Below are 18,788 nucleotides of genomic sequence, written 5' to 3'. Positions count from 1 at the left end.
CAAAACAAGAATCCTTTTATTAACACTCCAATGGGTGAACAACTAATGGCAACCAATCTTTATGGTGAAAAAAGCGGAAATTGATGCATGAAAAGCTACACCAAACATATTTGGTAATCGCGAAGTTGACAAGTTTTGAATGACAATGGTCTAGTGAATACGCAGCGAGAATTACAGTAAATTTCGTTCTCAGAGGTGATAACAACATTCTCTTTGCAGGTAAAAGCAAGTTTATTGGTTACGAAACCCTATACAGTGAGTCTTAGAGGATCTAACACAAATGGTGTTCAGTTGGTATCTGAACACTAAGAGTCAGTCAGTTCTTGCCTCTGAAAGACTGCCTGAATGAACGAACCCAGAGCGTGGTGTACCCGAGGGATCAGTCCTTGGGTCTCTTCTTAAAGCTTTTTCTGTTGTATACAAACTCCTTGGAAAAGGCCATTGATAGCTTTGATGATAATCATCGTGCACTTGCAGACCTATTCCTTAATACCAGAGGATGTACAAATAGCCGGATGAAGAGTGAGTCAGTACAAGAAGGCAATTAGTTGGTAGATGATGACAAATGAATTGGAGCTCAATGAAGACAAGACTGGAACTATGTTGGCACACCACAACGTCAGAAAACGATCAACTCGGACATCACAGTAGCCAAGTCATCCACTGTCAAGAAGATAGGTGTTCATCTTGATCCTTGCCTCACCATGGCGCTACATGTAAAACATCTCTATAGAGTAGGGTACTTCCATTTCCACTCTTTTGGTAACATCCGCCATCTTGTAACCACAGATGCAGCTACAGTTCTCACTCATTCCCTTGTTCTTTCCATGCATTGCAATAGCCCACTGTTTGGATATTCTTTCAGACTTCAAACCCTTAACAATGCCGCCACCAGAGTTGTCACTAAACATCCAAATGGTCTCACATAACCCTAATCCTCTAGAGTCTGTATTGGTTGCTGGTTGAAGCCTGAATTCAGCTCACGATCCTCACTCATGTTTTCCGCTGCAGATACGTCCTAGCTCATCCATACCTCTCTGAGATGTTGTCAACATATATGCCTGCTCGCCCCCCAACCCTGTGGAACACTCTTCCTTCTCCCATAAAAATGCTTCATCCTCAGACGCATTCAAATCTGGACTCAAAACCTCGGATCATAACTGACAAGTATTCTGATTGTCATTTTGACATAATATCATATTTTCCTCATACACTCTCGCAACTCTTCTAAATTTTAACAACCAGCGAAAGTTAATTCCATTCTTCTTAGGGCTGTTTTATTAGCATTACTGATTAAATGACTCACTGCAATTATTTCTTTAAAACAATAACATTGTACTTATTTTGATAACCTTCACCATGCCCAATACACTACTGGCGTATTAAATACACATGCCTTGGTGGTCTAAGCCATTTACTCACCTTCACTATGAAGATTGTTTTTCATGCTGATTAAATACCGACATTTGCACAAACTTCGCTTGTGAAAATTCTTTGGTTGACTTCTGGACATTTCCACAGTGTTTTGAAGACAACCAAGTACAAATTCAAATCTTTATAATTCGACTGTATGAAATGAAACTGTGCACATTTGCTGTGAAATTTAACACTCTATTGAAATTAAACAAATGTTCCTTCGGATATGCCTTTTTCATGTTTAGACAAACACAATGTGTGCCTTACTTTGAGTTAATATACTCATGATATAGGCGTAATCTTTTATTTCATATGAATGCTGTAAGCATTTTGTCGCATCTGTTGAAAAACACCCAAGCAATTCCATCCCGTTGTTTTAATGGTGGAGTGAGGTTTGATTATATTCCAGCAAAACTAGGTGGGTGAGTGGGTTCATATTTAACGTCATATAGGCAATATCGCAGCCATATCGTGACGAGAACGATTAATTATAAAAATACAAATGGATTAATAGCACATACATTGTAAAAACCTATCAACGAAGGGCAGTAAACTTCACAGAGTAGAATGTAAAACTAGTGATTAGACCTAAAAAATGTATCTATAGAGGACAGTACAATATAAATATGAGCTATAGGTTGCCAACAACTGAGGGTAGATCACCATACTGAGGACCATGGGGATTTACAGTACAGTTGCGTCCTGAATGGACACTACCTGGATTTACATCATCCCTTCAATTGTTAGCAATTTAGCCATATCTAGCCATACACTAAGAGAACACTTATTCTAAGATTAAAAAGAGCAAAATTAAGATGGGAGAGATCAGAAATGGGATTCACACATTGCGAGTGAGTGAGTTTAGTACACAACACACAACAGTGTTCCAGCCATATGGGGGCTGTCTGTAAACAATCGAGTCTGGACCAGACCATCCAGTGATAAACAACATGACCATCGATCTGCGACATTGGGAACCGATGACATGTGTCAACCAAGTCAGAGAGCCTGACAACCCGATCCCATTAGTCGTCTTTTACAGCAAGGAGAACTCGGACCTTCACGGGTCTCACACACTTATTGAACTCGGATCTTCAGTCATTGCGTAAACCACGACCCTCGTTAGAAAAGTTGATATTTATGCACAGGCATTATAACATTTAAACTTCAATGCATGCAGTCATTACGTGAAATCATTGAGGTGTAAATGCTTTGATTCATGTAACCAGAGCATGATCAGTTTTAATTAATGAACTGGTATACCTATGTTATTTTTCCACAACCATTATTTTGATATTTAAATTGGATATCCACGACGTAGGAAAACATGTTTCCCCAACATTATAAATACCTTTGCGGCGAGCATCATGCCATCAGATGTCAAGTGTAGTGACAATGTCGAAGATGGAAATAGTCAAGAAGGAGCTGGTGAAATACGACTATGTCCGATTTGCTCTTTGCGATTTGAATGGCATGAGCTGTGGTCAAGTCGTCAGAGGCTGTCATGCTGCAAAGTATCTTGACAAGGGGCTTACTATGTTTGAGGGTACGTATTATGAAGCTGATGTTGATGTTGTTCGCTGAGTGAGTGAGTTTACTTTAACGATTGGGATACGATGTGTCAACCAAGTCAAAGAATCTACCACATCCCATTAGTCGCTTCTTACGACAAGCATGGGTTAATGAAGATCAATTCTAATCCGAAACTGAGCAATAGTAATATATTTTATACTCAATTATCTGATTTAGAGATTAGGGTATGCAATACAAACAAACCCCCAAAACCCAAACGGTTGGATGTGCTACCGTCGATGAAATATGAAGGTGTTTTCAGAGTAAAGGGCTTACATGTGTATAAATACAATGACTTCGCATGAGAGAAGTAATATGAAGTTGACGTTGATATTGTTCGCTGTCCACAATTACCTCTGATCAAGATCTTAAAAGGCATTTAGAAATTAGACGAACGTGAATACATGTGCTTCATACGATATTTTAGACCTAATTCCTGAGCTTCATCAGGTCAATGTAGTGTCAACGCACAGAGTGAATATATATAGATACACAACACGAACTGGGAGAATGTAAGATAGTATGAAGTCAGTTCGATAGGAATAATGCACAAAGATAACAACGTAAGGGTGAAACCAGTTATATTAATGGTATTACAATGTAAGAGAAAGCGAAAGATTATTGAGCAAGATCAGATCTTGTTGTTTTCTTGAAGCCTTACCTCTTTTACTAGTGGTTGATGTTGGAATGTAGGAAATATGGTGGTCGGGTTTTTTGATGAGGTATTCTGAAAGGACAGACTTTTTATCAAAGATTTTTGTACAGATGTCTTTTGTTCCTTTCTCTATGTATTTGTTTCCACAGCTGAAAGCATACACACATCTTCTAGGGTTTGGGGTTGACATGTAACATTTGTTCTAAATAGTGTTCTTTCTGGTGTGAAAGTGGCGTCTATTTTGGCAATTAATTGTTGATCAGGTGACTTACGTTGCACAAACATGTTTTTATCTCAACATATTCACGTTGTGCACTGAGTCTGCAGAAACTTGATGAGTGAGTGAGCTTTGTTTTACTCCGCATCTAGCAATATTCTAGCAGCATCACTACGGGTTCACTTAATGAAGGAGCAAGGATTAACTCTTAAATTTCGTATAAAGAATGAAAGACGTTTTCATCCATAAACACGTGACGTCCTCATTATTCTCTGGGTTATCTGTTGCCATAGACGTTGCAAGTTGACCTCCAGTCTATGGACATTGACAGTATGTGGTGCCATCATTAAAAAACACCCAATTACATCCCAGATGTGCTCAGTCGGGGCCAAATCGGGAGATAGTGCTGACCATGGAAGCACATCCTCATTGTCCATGGTGTGCCTTGCTGTATGCGATCTAGCTTGCTGAAGGATTTACATACGTGCATTGGCGTTCAGATGCATAATGATATGGTTTAGTAAAGACGTCGTTTGTATAGGTGCTGGCATTAACACGTCCTCGAAACACATGTATTGGTGTTCTTGAAAGAACACTGAAGCCGCCCCAAACCATCACACTACCCTCACCCCAACGATCTACCCGTCTCACACAGCAATCCACATAGCATTCGGCCATAGACGAACTCACCCATCTGCGTGACTGTCACCTCTCCACTGTTGCTGTGTCCATCTTTGATGGGTTCTAAGTGACGGCATCGGTGTCTGTGTGCAAATATGGGGGCCAGTGTAGGAACTCCGAGCGTTGAGGTCATACTGACGTAAACCGTGCCGTATGCTTTGGTCCGTACGCTCACCGTGTGCTGATGATTCCACGTTGCTCCTGTATTGTCAAAGCTGTGCACGTTGCAGTCTCGGTTTTTCCCGATAGTGGGATAACACAATGCGTTGATCTTGTCTGGGCGTGGAGACACGTGGCTGTCAAGGACGTTGACGGTGACGGGTACTTCCAGTCTGCTGCAAGCATTGACAGAGTCTGACGATTGAGGAATGATGGCAGTTGAAAGCTTAAGCCACTTACAGACTCCATCCAGCATTTAAGTAACCCAGTGCTCTTTCCCGTTGTTCCGGTGTGAAACGCGGTATATAAAAAGGGTCAATCACTTAAACTGGTGATTAACAGTTTGGAAATTCTGGAAATCGTATACTTATGTGCATTTGTGTTATTGCGTCAGAATCTTTTAAAATTGCGAGCATTTCATGATTTTCATGACATCGAGTCACAAAAGAAGCTGTGTTTTGATGCAACAGTCCAAACCACCATGACATTGTGTCTTTTACATGTTGAGATCCCTAGCATGATAGATCATTCAGTATATAATGAGGTAAAATGAAATGTACAGTGTCATGAATATACGTTTGTCTCATTGAAGGTACGTTGGCTCTTGGCCCAAGAGGAGATCCAGTGATTGTAAACCACGAGAAAAACCACTGTTTGGGCAACATGAATATCTTTCCTGATCTCAACACTCTCAGACAAATTCCTTGGGCACCAGAGGGCGTGAAGGTTGTTGAAATGATATGCGAATCTAGGTGGATGAAAGACAACACGCCTCAATTGGCCTGTCCTCGGTATGTTGCAAGAAAACAACTTCAAAGGTTAGAAGATCTTGGGTTTGATTTGTATTCTGGCTATGAAATTGAATTTATAATCCTTGATGAAACCATGAAGCCAGTTTTTGATGGTACTGAGGCATACAGTCATAGGTTAATGAACAAACACAGCAAAGTCATTTTTCACATGGATAAGAACTTTCAGGATTCCAAGATTGATGTTGAAAGATACCATACTGAATGTGCCAGTGGGATGTTTGAAGCTGTAACAAAACCAAAGTATGGAATCGAGAGTCTCGATATGGCCTTCAATCTTCAGGAAGGCCTTCTTGAAATGGCGGATCTGGGCGGTTTTACAGTCACCTTTATGTCCCGTCTTCCAGACAGTACCACAGGGGGATCCAAGCATTTCAATCTTTCTCTCTGGACTAAATCTGGAGAAAACGCGTTCTACGATGCTGATGCTGCAGACAAATTGTCTGTTGTTGCCAAACAGTTCATTGCTGGTATCCTGAAGCATATGACAGCTCTTTGTGCATTCGCAAACCCTACGGTCAATTGTTATAGGAACACTGGCGTGTTTCTTTATCCTTCGGCAATCACTTGGGGACTCGAAGATCGACTGGCATGTGTCCGTGCAAAGAACGACGGTCCTTCGAGAACATATATTGAAAACAGACTTCCAAGTCCAATGGGCAACATATATCTTGTTGCTGCGTCTACAATTGCTGCTGGACTGGATGGAGTCATCAAGAAGATGGAGTGCCCACCCCCAGGGGAAGCAGAAAACGAGGAATTACTTCCTAGTTCTCTGAGTGAAGCTCTGGTTGAACTGGAAAAAGATGAGGAATTGTGTGACGCTTTAGGGAAGGATCTGGTGGCATGGTTTGTCCAGAGCAAGAGAGATGCGGAACTTGTCAAGTATGAGGGTGTTGAGACTGACGAGGAACGATTTGCTATTGAGAAAAAAGATTACCTGTAAAATGAATTTGCAATGTAGCAATACGTAGGTTATAACCGGATGTGTATGTTGCCTTTGAATTTGAAACGTCTATGATTTGATAGAGAAATATATAAATTTTGTGTAATGTATTTCGTAATGGAAGATAGGTTATAGTAAGTGAGACAATGTCTGACTTTACCGATACTTGTCTTTGAATAATAATGTCTGTTACTATAATGGCACTCAAGCAGCTTTCGAAATTAACGTAGGAAAACCACTCGTATCCATAGTTGTTTTTTTCGGAAGGACTGAAAGTTTCTCCATCCTAATAACTAAGAGTATTATTTCCAATTATTAATATATAGGGCATGCACATTCTCATCAGAACCCACAACTGTTCATGGTTTTGGGTCCTTAGGGTCTGCACCTTTTCAGGGTTAAGGTCAAACATTGCACTCATGTCCGACTTTTTTCATAGTTTCATTCTTACATTTCTTGTGAAGTGTTTTCACAATGCGTCCTCATAAATGATTTAGCCAATAACATTCCGTGAGTATTTAACGAAAGGAACGACTTTACGACCTGCAGTGACGTGTTGCTAAAGCATGAGGTAGGATAATACATATCAGAAGAGATACAACAAGTGAACAAGGGAGTATAATTTGGGTTGGAAAATGCATACTTATATTCAGCATATATGCTTAAGAGGGCTGAAGGATGAATGTCCGTGCGCTGATCACATACACAATATAGCTTTACGATTACGAACAAGTATATTTTGGTGTAAGTTTTGATATTATTTAATGACACTACCAAAAATCAGTGTATCTTGAGAAAACCTCTGTTGACCATATGATACTTACGGAATGAAGTTGAACAGTAAACGATGCAGTGTCGATTTGGGACACCAAAATCTACATGATGGCGTCATCAGAAACAAGAGGAGACAGCAAGACAAGAGTCACTTCTGTTAACACTATAATGGGTGAACAACTAATGGCAACCAATCTTTTTGGTGGAAAAAGGCGGAAACTGGGGTATGAAAAGCTACACCAAACATATTTGGTAATCACGAAGTTGACAAGTTTTGAATGACAATGGTCTAGTGAATAGGCAGCGAATAGAGACTCTCCTCAGTTACAGTAAATTCCGTTCTCACAAGTGATAAGAACATTCTCTTTGTTGGTTAAAGAACGTTTTAGGTTAGGAAACCCTATACACTGAAGGTCAGAAGACCTAACACAAAGGGTACGGGAAGTGTTCAGTTCCTATCTGAGCACTAAGAGTCAGTACGTTCTTGCCTCTGAAAGCATGTCTGAGTGAACGAACCTAGAGCGTGGTGTACCCGAGGGATCAGTCCTTGGGTGTCTTCTTTTTCTGTTGTATACAAACACCCTGGAGAAGGTCATTGATAACTTTGATGATAATCATCGTGCACTTGCAGACCTATTCCTTCAAAACAGAGGATGTACAAATAACCGGATCAAGAGTGAGTCAGTACATAAGGCAATTAGTTGGTAGATGATGACAAATGAATTGGAAGTCAATGAAGACAAGACTGAGGCTATGTGGGCACACCGCAACGTCTGAAAACGATCAACTCGGACATCACAGTAGCCAAGTCATCCACTGTCAAGAAGATAGGTGTTCATCTTGATCCTTGACTCAGCATGGATCAATTTGTAAAACATCTGTAGACTACTTCCATCTCCACTCTGTTGGTAACATCCGCCATCTTGTAACCACAGATGCAGCTAAAGTTCTCACAGATTCCCTTGTTCTCTCCAGCATTGCAATAGCCTACTGTCTGGAATCTAATGACGTTCTTTTCAGACTTACAAAACGCCACCAGTGTCGTCACTAAACATCCAGATGGTTTCACATAACCCTAATGCTCCAGAGTCTGTATTGGCTGCTGGTCGAAGCCTGAATTCAGCTCACGATCCTCACTCATGTTTTCCGCTGCAGATACGTCCTAGCTCATCCATACCTCTCTGAGATGTTGTCAACATATATGCCTGCTCGCCCCCCAACCCTGTGGAACACTCTTCCTTCTCCCATAAAAATGCTTCATCCTCAGACGCATTCAAATCTGGACTGAAAACCTCGGATTCTTTACAATCTATGACCGTGTTTTGACTATCCACAGTGTTTTGAAGAGAAATAAGTACAATTACAGTAATTTCATAAATACACTTTATTATCATTGTATCATCATACACCACTTGGACATAAACTTAGATCTGTTTTATGTCAAGGAAAGTACAATCTACTCGTCATTATTAGTGGCCACATTTCACAGGTGATTTGAGGTACTTATACATTTAATTCAAGTTTTAAATTACATGATAAGACATCATTTTGGACACAGCCATGTTCTCCAGGAGGGCATGGGAATCAAGTATTGGACGAGGAATTTTTTTCCATATTTGCATATTTAAAACAATAACATATCCTGTTGCTATATTTATGTATCTATAAAAAAGTATGGCATGCAAGAATGCACACACACACACACACACACACACACACACACACACACACACACACACACACACACACATACATACATACATACATACCGTAGCGTCATACGACAAACATGGGTTAAATACTCCCTAATGTCCTTTTTTGACTGAGTGAGTCTTGATTCACGCCACTTTCAGCAATATCACGGCAGGAGTCAGGTAATTACGCTTTGTTTCAGGGTAATTAATATGTGTAAAATATCTGTTTGCAGTTGAAACGTACTGATGAATTTTAGTTTAAGCAAAAATAATAAAGTAAATATATTAGATTGCGAATCCTCATTAAACGACAAGGTATGATAAGGGTGGTTTTGAATCCACCAACAGAATTAGCTGAAAACATGTTATTTGTTTAGAGATATGTTAGCTTTGCATAAAAATGATATAGTTTATATGATCTGAGGTGCAATTTCGCTGCAGAGGGGCCCAAAAAGCATTTTATCAGTCCCCATGAAAAATAACAAGAAGTCTGTGTGCCATAATGACTTGTTTACAAGTGTTATTTTATTTATATACAAATTACAGCAGTTTTACGACAGGTAGTCATGCTGAAAAACATGTCAATGTCAGTTATAATGTTTTAACCTCAAGGGACCCAATTAGGGTTGCAAAACATTGTTAATTCAATCACTTGCTAATTGTGTCCCCCAAACCCAGCCATTATTCTCAGCTTTCTTTGCAAATGTAATCCATGGGTCAATTTTACAACATGTAAGCACGATCACCAGTCATGTTGTACTAAGAATCAGGGGCCTGTTTTGGGTAAAGGTACATTTTGGGCACAGCTTCATTTGAACTAGTAAGTGTTACAAGCGAGCATTTACAACCAGTTTTAGCAAATATACAGTTAACATCTCAATCATCATATGTTATTACAATAACCAATCTTGTTGCACTTAAAACCACTGGTCTTGACCCCAAAGTGGTTCATTTCGGGTGAAATTTCATTGTTAGCGCAGATTCATAGTAACACCATGCAAGTGTTAAAGTCAGTATTGAAAAGAATTCACAGAGTAATTATTCACAATTTATCCACTTCTACTCTTCATTCACACAGTCATCAATCTCAGTTTCTGATTCACTGTCAAGAACTGCAGCATTCATGAGTGTATAAGCCTAAAGTAGATCAAAATATATAAAATATGAATTTTAAAATATTGGGAACAAAGGCAACCAGACCGATGATGTTAATTAAAGCTTGTTTCACCAGTGTTGTAACATAGATTACCTACCTTGAGAAAAAAAATACGGTATTTGGATTTGATGTGAAACAGTTTAGTTAAACATTGTAGACTTGATAAACAAACTTTGAAAAAGAGAGAGAAAAGTTACATGGAATCGAACCTGCATGTCTGGTAACAAAAAGACCCCAACAGGTCACTAATGTAATCATTAGGCTACATATTCCTTTGCCTCACATTGTGAACCTAAGCTTATATATTACACTTTACAACTATGTATGACTTGATGTCTGCTTGTGTTCATCATCTTCTAGACCTTGATACAATGTTTTTATTCTAGCTAAAAAAATCCTTTTCATACAGTTAAATGTAGTCATTTTGGTTAAATGAAATCTAAGATGTCATTGGAACCATCAAGGTACAAAAGGTCTTGGAAAATGCATATGTTTATACATGGCAATCCTGTTGACAGTGTTATTTTGACAGCGACAGGTGACTCAAAGGCGTTTGATAAACAGATGATAGAAGAACTATGATCAAATTCTGACATAATAAAAAAGATTCAAAGACCTTTACAGTGCTTCTTGATCATATTTTGAAAATCTTAAGACATCTTACTTTTCTGGCAGAGACCAACACCCAAAAACCAATGTTTACCTCTCATAAATCAGCTTTGCGAGTGCATTATGATATATATTATTATAAATTGGCAAGATAAAACTATGAGGATTCGCTATAGTAATTTCACTGTTTGTCTATGTACAAGAACCATTAACCTTGTTGCCAGTCATATACAAACTGTTCGAAAAACTCATCAGCACTCGGTTTTCAAAACGGACCGTGCACACGAACACCCCATTTCCAAATCCCCAACATCAAGGATACCAAACCGGGCTTTGCACAACAACGTCCTTCAATCTAACAGAGACCATCAGCCACAACGTTGAACTTGGCAGTAAGGTTTACGCTGGTTTTATCGACAACAAACAGGCTTTCGATACTGTCTGGCACAATGGGCTGTTCCTGAAATTGTCTAACCTTGGAAACAATGGCAAAACTCTGAAACTACTTATGAACTGCCACACTGGCCTCAAACGTATAGTTGTTGTAAATGACTGCCACTCTCCACAGTTTCCAATCCAACAAGGTGTAAGGTAGGGCGGTGTTCTGTCCACTATCATCTATCTCGTGTTCATCAATCATCTCCTCAACAGTCTTCAGGAATCTGGATATGGAATTACCGTCGGAAGCCTCCAGCTTGGTAACCCAACCCTAGTAGACGACCTGACAGTTCTATCTCTCACCCCCTCGGGTCTTCAAGCCCTACTTGATATAGTTAGCGACTACAATCTGAAATGGAGGTATGAAGTGAACCCAACAAAATGCAAAGTCATTATATTCAACAGCAAACCTATTGACGTTACTCCTAAAGAATGGGTGCTGACTGGAAGCTCAGTTCCAACTGCCAAGTGCGTCATTCATCTCGGAACAAGGCTTTCCTCAGACCTCAGTCATAGCACAAGTATGTCGCAAAGCAAGAGCAGCATTCCACTCCCTTCTTGGAATAGGTATAAAACCAAATGCTGTAAACCCTCTCATAGCTGCATCAACTGTGCACAGAATTGTACTACCCACACTGCTGTTTGGGTGTAAACTCTGGACCAAACTACTCATCAAGGATGAAATGAAACTAGACATAACATGGTGCTACATGGCTAAGAAGATCCAAGGCTTCTCTCCAGGTACCCGCACTCACATGTGTCTGAGCATGCCAATTCGACGCCAACTGATGTTTTTTCACAAACATCCTTCTGCTCTACCCAGACGCCTATTCACAGCCAGACTCCTTCTTCATCTTCAAGGACAAAACAGTAACTTACAACATGAATTATGTCCCACAATCGTCTCACTCCTCCAGCAGTACAACCTCAGCATCCATCTCATCTCCTTCCTTCAAGGTCACTCAGTTCCATCAAAACAAACCTGAAGAAACTGGTTACCCAACGTATCCGCCATTCTTACACGACACAGTGGACTCAGCGTATTCATAATGACTCAGACTTCTCCAGATTCCGAAACCTTCACATGGAACCTACTCGCTGCCTACCCTGGTCTCTAGTTCTCAACAGACATCACCGCAAAGCATTCTACTTCCTAGCTCAGCTCTGGATTGCTACTCCAAAACAAAAAGATGCAATATGTTCAATGTGCAATAAATTCTACACAGATCTCTTGGGACATATCGCCTGCAGCTGTACAGCTCTTAGATCAGTTCATGAAATCTACTGGAACTACACTGTCGATAGTCTCCCCTTGGATCTGCATGTGCACCTGAACAACTGTGATGAAGAAACTCTCCTCCAATACATCATGGGACGTCCCCAGAACGTGTGCTCTGACCCAGACGTTCTCTTCAACTTTCACTCTCACTCAGCTCTTTTCCTAATGACGGCCATGTCAAGGTATCAACGCCTCATAACTATTAATGCAGTATCTCACATGCAAACACAGCAAAACTAGATTGCCCTATAAATACCGATCCAGCATCAACTGAACTCTGTGTCTCTTGCTCACGTGTCAGTGTAATAACGCTCATACAGCATAAACACTCAGCCTGTGTATTATATACATGTTTGTTTCCTCACCCGGCTCTATCCTGTCTATACCATAACCTCACATTTCCCTATCAGTAAACTAACCCTCTTCTCAGTGTATATACTCATGCTGTCCTATTGATGTAATAAGCATCTAATCTCTTACAGTGGCCAGCATGTTCCGATAGAATACTATTAAGACTCCGTAGTTCGACAAATCAGAAAACTACTAACGCTACGGTCAACAACTAGAACATGTCTCCTACAGGAATGGCAGTATATCACGGCTAATGTTGCTACATGTGTCGATATGTTTTGCCGTGTGTTGGAGCCAGTAGCGGCCATACTCACTATTGATTCGACATTTCATTGCACGAAAAACAACAAACACCAACAAAAACATACATACAAACAAACAAAAAACGACAAAAAGCAAATAAACAAACAAAACACAAATACTCTCTCTCTCTCTCACACACACACACGGGGAGTGTGTATTGATTATATTCGAGCAAAATTAAGACGGGAAAGATCAGAAATTGGATTCACACATCGCGAGTGAGTGAGTTTAGTACACAGCACACAACAGTAGTCCAGCTATATTGCGGTGGTCTGTAAATGTACGAGTCTGAAGCACATACGAGCATTTCATTGCATGCGGCCATTACGTGAAATCATTGAGGTGTAAATGCTTTGATTCATGCAGCCAGAGCATGTTCAGTTTTAATTAATGAACTGGTATACCACAACCATAATTTTGATATTTGAATTGGATATCCATGACGTGGGAAAACATGTTTCCCCAACATTATAAATACCTTTGCGGCGAACATCATGCCATCAGATGTCAAGTGTAGTGACAATGTCGAAGATGGAAATAGTCAAGAAGGAGCTGGTGAAATACGACTATGTCCGATTTGCTCTTTGCGATTTGAATGGCATGAGCTGTGGTCAAGTCGTCAGAGGCTGTCATGCTGCAAAGTATCTTGACAAGGGGCTTACTATGTTTGAGGGTACGTATTATGAAGACGATGTTGATGTTGTTCGCTGAGTGAGTGAGTTGGGTTACGATGAGTCAACCAAGTCAAAGAGTCTACTACATCCCATTAGTCGCTTCTTACGACAAGCATGAGTTACTGAAGATCAATTCTAATCCGAAACTGAGCAATATTATCATATTTTATAGTCAATTATCTGATTTAGAGATTGGGATATGGCAAAAAGACCCTATAAAAAAACAAACAAAAACAAAAACCAAAAAACCAAAAAAAAACCCGAAACCCAAACGGTTGTATGTGCTACCGTCGATGAAATATGAAGGAAAATATCAGAGAGATACTGTACGTGTTTTCAGAGTGAGTAAAGGGTTTACATGTGTATAAATACAATGACTTTGCACGAGGGAAGTAATATGAAGTTGACGTTGATATTGTTCGCTGTCCACAATTACCTCTGATCAAGTTCTTGAAAGGCATTTAGAAATAACACAAACGTGAATACATGTGCTTCATACGATGTTTTAGACCTAATTCCTGAGCTTCATCAGATCACAAAGTGAATATATATAGATATATATGTTTACACAACACGAGCTGGGAGAATTTAACATAGTACAAAGTCAGTTCGATAGGAAGAATGTACAGAGATAACAATATAAGGGTGAAACCAATGATATTAATGGTATTACAATGTAAGACAAAGCGAACGATTATTGAGCAGGAGAGGGTATACCGGGAACGTCTACTTTCTTTAGATCTTGATGCTTTCTTGAAGCCTTACCTGTTTTACCCGTGGTTGATGTTGGAATGTAGAATCCTTGTTTATTGCCAGGAAATATGGTGGTCGGGTTTTTCGATTAGATATTCTGAAAGGACAGACTTTATCAAAGATTCTTGTACAGATGTCTTTTGTTCCTTTCTCTATGTATTTGTTTCCACAGCTGAATGCATACACACATCATCTAGGGTTTGGGGCTGACATGTAACATTTGTTCTAAATAATGTTACGTCTGATGTGAAAATGGTGTCTATTTTGGCAATAGTTGATCAGGTGACTTACGTTGCGCAAACATCTTTTTGTCACAACATATTCCTTCTGTGCATTGACTCAGCAGACACTTGACTAGCAATATTCCAGCAACATCACGGTGCATTCACATAATGAAGGAGCAGGAATTAGCTCTTGGTGGTGGCCATGGAAGCACATCCACATTGTTTTGTGTCAAAAAGTGCATGGTGTTCTTTGCTATCCGTCGCACACAGCAATCCACAAAACGCTCTCTACGACGTCGCCATAGACGAACTCGCCCATCTGCGTAACTGAGACGATAACGAGATTCATCAGTGAAGAGCACACCTTCCCACTGTCGCTGTGTCCATATTCAATGGGTTCTAGCCCAGCCTAAGCGACGGCATCGGTGTCTGTGTGCCAAAATGGGGCCATTGTAGGAACGCCGAGCGTTGAGGCCATACTGACGTAAACCGTGCCGCATGCCGTGGTCGCTGATGATTCCACGTCTCTCCTGTATTGTCAAAGCTGTGCGTGTTGCTGTCTGGGTTTTGTTCCGATAGGTGCACACATCCACATTGTTCATGGTGTGCCTTGCTGTATGCGCTCCAGCTTTATCTTGCTAAAGGATTTACATACGTGCATTGGCGTTCAGATGTGTAATGACATGGTTTAGTAAAGACGTCGTTTGTATAGGTGCTGGCATTAACACGTCCTCGAAACACATGTAGTGTTCTTGAATGAACACTTATGACGTCCCAAACCATCACACTACTCCCATCCAAACCATCGCAATACCCCACCCCAACGATCTACCTGTCGCACACAGCAATCCACATAGCATTCTCCACGACGTCGCCATAGGCGAACTCGCTCATCTGCTTGACTGAAACGAGATTCATCGTGAAGAGCACACCTTCCCACTGTTGCTGCGTCCATATTTGATGGGTTCTAGCCCAGGCTATGTGACAGCGTCGGTGTATGTGTACCTATATGGGGCCATTGTAGGAACGCCGAGCGTTGAGGCCATACTGACGTAAACCGTGCCGTATGCTGTGGTTGATGATGATTCTACGTCGCCACTGTATTGTCAAAGCTGTGCATGTTGCCGTCTGGGTTTTGTTGGACGTTGACGGTGACGGGTACTTCCAGTCTGCTGCAAGCCTTGGCAGAGTCTGACGACTGAGGAATGATGGCAGTTGAAAGCTTAAGCCACTTCTGACTCATGGCACAGTAAAAGGGTTAATCACGGTTGAATTTTCACTTAAACTGGTGATTAACAGTTCAGATATTGTGGCAATGTTATATTCATGTACATTTGTTGTTTCTGCATCAGAATTTTGAATTACGTGCTTTTCATGATTTTCATGATGTAGAGTCATAAAAGAGGCTGTGTTTTGATGCAACAGTCCAAACCACCATGTGTCTTTTACATGTTGAGATCCCTAGCATGATAGATCATTCATTCATTCCAACCTATGATTTCACATTCTTTTTGAGTGCATCTTAATGTGGTGCGTTTCGGAACTTGTTCAGTATATAATGAGGTAAAATGAAGTGTACAGTGTCATGAATATACTTTTGTCTCCTTGAAGGTACGTTGGCTCTTGGCCCAAGAGGATATCCAGTAATTTTATACCACGAGAAAAGCAACGGCTTTGGCAATATGAATATCTTTCCTGATCTCAACACTCTCAGGCCAATTCCTTGGGCACCAGAAGGCGTGAAGATTGTTGAAATGCTATGCGAATCTAGGTGGATGAAAGACAACACGCCTCAACTGGCCTGTCCTCGGTATGTTGCAAGAAAACAACTTCAGAGGTTAGAAGATCTTGGGTTTGATTTGTATTCTGGCTATGAAATTGAATTTATAATCCTTGATGAAAACATGAAGCCAGTGTTTGGTGGTACTGATGCATACAGTCATAGGATAATGAACAAACACAGCAAAGTCATTTTTCACATGGATAAGAACTTTCAGGATTCCAAGATTGATGTTGAAAGATACCATATTGAAGGTACCAGTGGGATGTTTGAAGCTGTAACAAAACCAAAGTATGGAATCGAGAGTCTCGATATGGCCTTCAATCTTCAGGAAGGCCTTCTTGAAATGGCGGATCTGGGCGGTTTTAGAGTCACTTTCATGTCCCGTCTTCCAGACAGTACCACAGGGGGATCCAAGCATTTCAATTTTTCTCTCTGGACTAAATCTGGAGAAAACGCGTTCTACGATGCTGATTCCGCAGACAAATTGTCTGTTGTTGCCAAACAGTTCATTGCTGGTATCCTGAAGCATACCAAAGCTCTTTTTGCACTCTCAAACCCTACTGTCAATTGTTATAGGAACATTGGCGTGTATCTTTATCCTGCGGCAATCACCTGGGGACTCGAAGATCGACTGGCATGTGTCCGTGCAAAGAACGACGGTCCTTCGAGAACATATATTGAAAACAGACTTCCAAGTCCAATGAGCAACGTATATCTTGTTGCTGCGTCTACAATTGCTGCTGGACTGGATGGAGTCATCAAGAAGATGGAGTGTCCACCCCCAGGGGAAGCAGAAAACGAGGAATTACTTCCCAGTTCTCTGAGTGAAGCTCTGGTTGAGCTGGAAAAAGATGAGGAATTGTGTGACGCTTTAGGGAAGGATCTGGTGGCATGGTTTGTCCAGAGCAAGAGAGATGCGGAACTTGTCAAGTATGAGGGTGTTGAGACTGACGAGGAACGATTTGCTATTGAGATGAAAGATTACCTGTAAAATGAATTTGCAACGTAGCAATAGGTAGGTTATAACCTTATGTGTATGTTGCCTTTGAATTTGAAACGTTTATGCTTTGATAGAGAAATATATAAATTTTGTGTAATGTATTTCGTAATGGAAGATAATTCACAGCCCCGCTACATGTTTAGAGCAACCAAAGTGTATGGAGAATGTGGTAGGTCCAGATATAATAATATATATATAATATAATATTCCAGCCATAGGAATAATCGATTCTGTATCAGTCTATCCAGTGATTCATCATGAATCTTATGACAATCGTGAGTTGCTGATGACCAGCTCTAGCCTGGATCTTCAAAGGTTCGAGATACAATGGAAATAAGAGAACTTTGTCCTTTAATTGGAAGGTGAGACAATAAAGGTCCTGTCTCGCTGATTCTTGTCTTTGAACAAGGAAATAAAACGTTCATGCCGTTTATATTATGTCTGTCTTCAATTACTAAAATCGCGCTCAAGCCAGACTTTCTTACTTTTCACGTGAAGTTTGTTCAGAATGCATCCTTCTGAAAGATGACATGCGAGAGGATAATGGAGATACGTCATAGCCCTGCTAAATATAGAGAGCAATCAGAGTATACATGCATATGATGTTTGTGTAAGGGTGTATGAACAGTGTGGTAGGTCGAAATAGCATGTATGTTTTGCTCGTTGTTAACGAGGCCCTCAGCAATATTCTAGTCACATGAATAATCGATTCTGAACCAGACTACCCAGTGATTCACCATGAGCAGTTGGCATACCCCCATCGTTGGTCGCTGATGACCAATTCTAACCCGGATCTCTAGGGGTCTGAAAGAGAACATGAAACCTTTCTCATTTTACTGGATTGGTGAGTGAGACAATGTCTGACTTTACTGATACTTGTCTTTGAATAATAATGTCTGTTTCTATAATGGCATTCATGCAGCTTTCGAAATTAACGTAGGAAAACCACTCGTATCCATAGTTGTTGTTTTCTGAAGGTCCTTATGGCTGAAAGTTTCTCCATCCTAATAACTAACAGTATTATTTCCAATTATTAAAATATAGGGCCTGCACATTCTCATCAGAACCCACAACTGTTTATGGTTTTGGGTCCTTAGGGTCTGCACCTTTTCAGGGTTAAGGTCACACACTGCACTCATGTCCGACTTTTTTCATAGTTTCATTCTTACATTTCTTGTGAAGTGTTTTCACAATGCGTCCTCATAAATGATTTAGCCAATAGAATTCCGTGAAATTCCGTGAAAGGAAGAACGAGTTTAAGCCCTGTGGTGACGTGTTGCTAATGCATAAGGTAG

At 40.4% G+C, this 18,788-nt stretch overlaps 2 protein-coding genes across 2 annotated transcripts; both read left to right on the top strand.

The window, feature by feature from the left end:
* The first annotated feature begins 2,808 nt into the window (after positions 1-2,808).
* Positions 2,809-6,930, top strand: LOC137261688 (lengsin-like). The gene is made up of 2 exons (XM_067799466.1): positions 2,809-2,962; positions 5,293-6,930. Exons 1-2 carry the CDS (start codon positions 2,812-2,814, stop codon positions 6,453-6,455), a joined length of 1,314 nt encoding a protein of 437 aa, XP_067655567.1. The 5' UTR covers positions 2,809-2,811; the 3' UTR covers positions 6,456-6,930.
* A 6,634-nt stretch (positions 6,931-13,564) lies between these two features.
* LOC137261612 (glutamine synthetase-like) lies at positions 13,565-17,924 on the top strand. The gene is made up of 2 exons (XM_067799389.1): positions 13,565-13,732; positions 16,322-17,924. Exons 1-2 carry the CDS (start codon positions 13,582-13,584, stop codon positions 17,482-17,484), a joined length of 1,314 nt encoding a protein of 437 aa, XP_067655490.1. The 5' UTR covers positions 13,565-13,581; the 3' UTR covers positions 17,485-17,924.
* The last annotated feature ends 864 nt before the right edge of the window (positions 17,925-18,788 follow it).

The sequence above is a fragment of the Haliotis asinina genome, chromosome 14, assembly GCF_037392515.1.
Source record: "Haliotis asinina isolate JCU_RB_2024 chromosome 14, JCU_Hal_asi_v2, whole genome shotgun sequence".
In the NCBI taxonomy this organism is placed as follows: domain Eukaryota; kingdom Metazoa; phylum Mollusca; class Gastropoda; order Lepetellida; family Haliotidae; genus Haliotis; species Haliotis asinina.
This window is presented reverse-complemented; position numbering and strand designations above follow the sequence as displayed.

What these genes read in the sequence shown, in the direction of transcription:
- LOC137261688 (XM_067799466.1), top strand. Translation starts at nt 2,812, where the DNA reads ATGTCGAAGATGGAAATAGTCAAGAAGGAGCTGGTGAAATACGACTAT. An exon ending in GGGGCTTACTATGTTTGAGG is followed by an intron (nt 2,963 to 5,292) that starts GTACGTATTATG and finishes GTCTCATTGAAG; the next exon opens with GTACGTTGGCTCTTGGCCCA.
- LOC137261612 (XM_067799389.1), top strand. Translation starts at nt 13,582, where the DNA reads ATGTCGAAGATGGAAATAGTCAAGAAGGAGCTGGTGAAATACGACTAT. An exon ending in GGGGCTTACTATGTTTGAGG is followed by an intron (nt 13,733 to 16,321) that starts GTACGTATTATG and finishes GTCTCCTTGAAG; the next exon opens with GTACGTTGGCTCTTGGCCCA.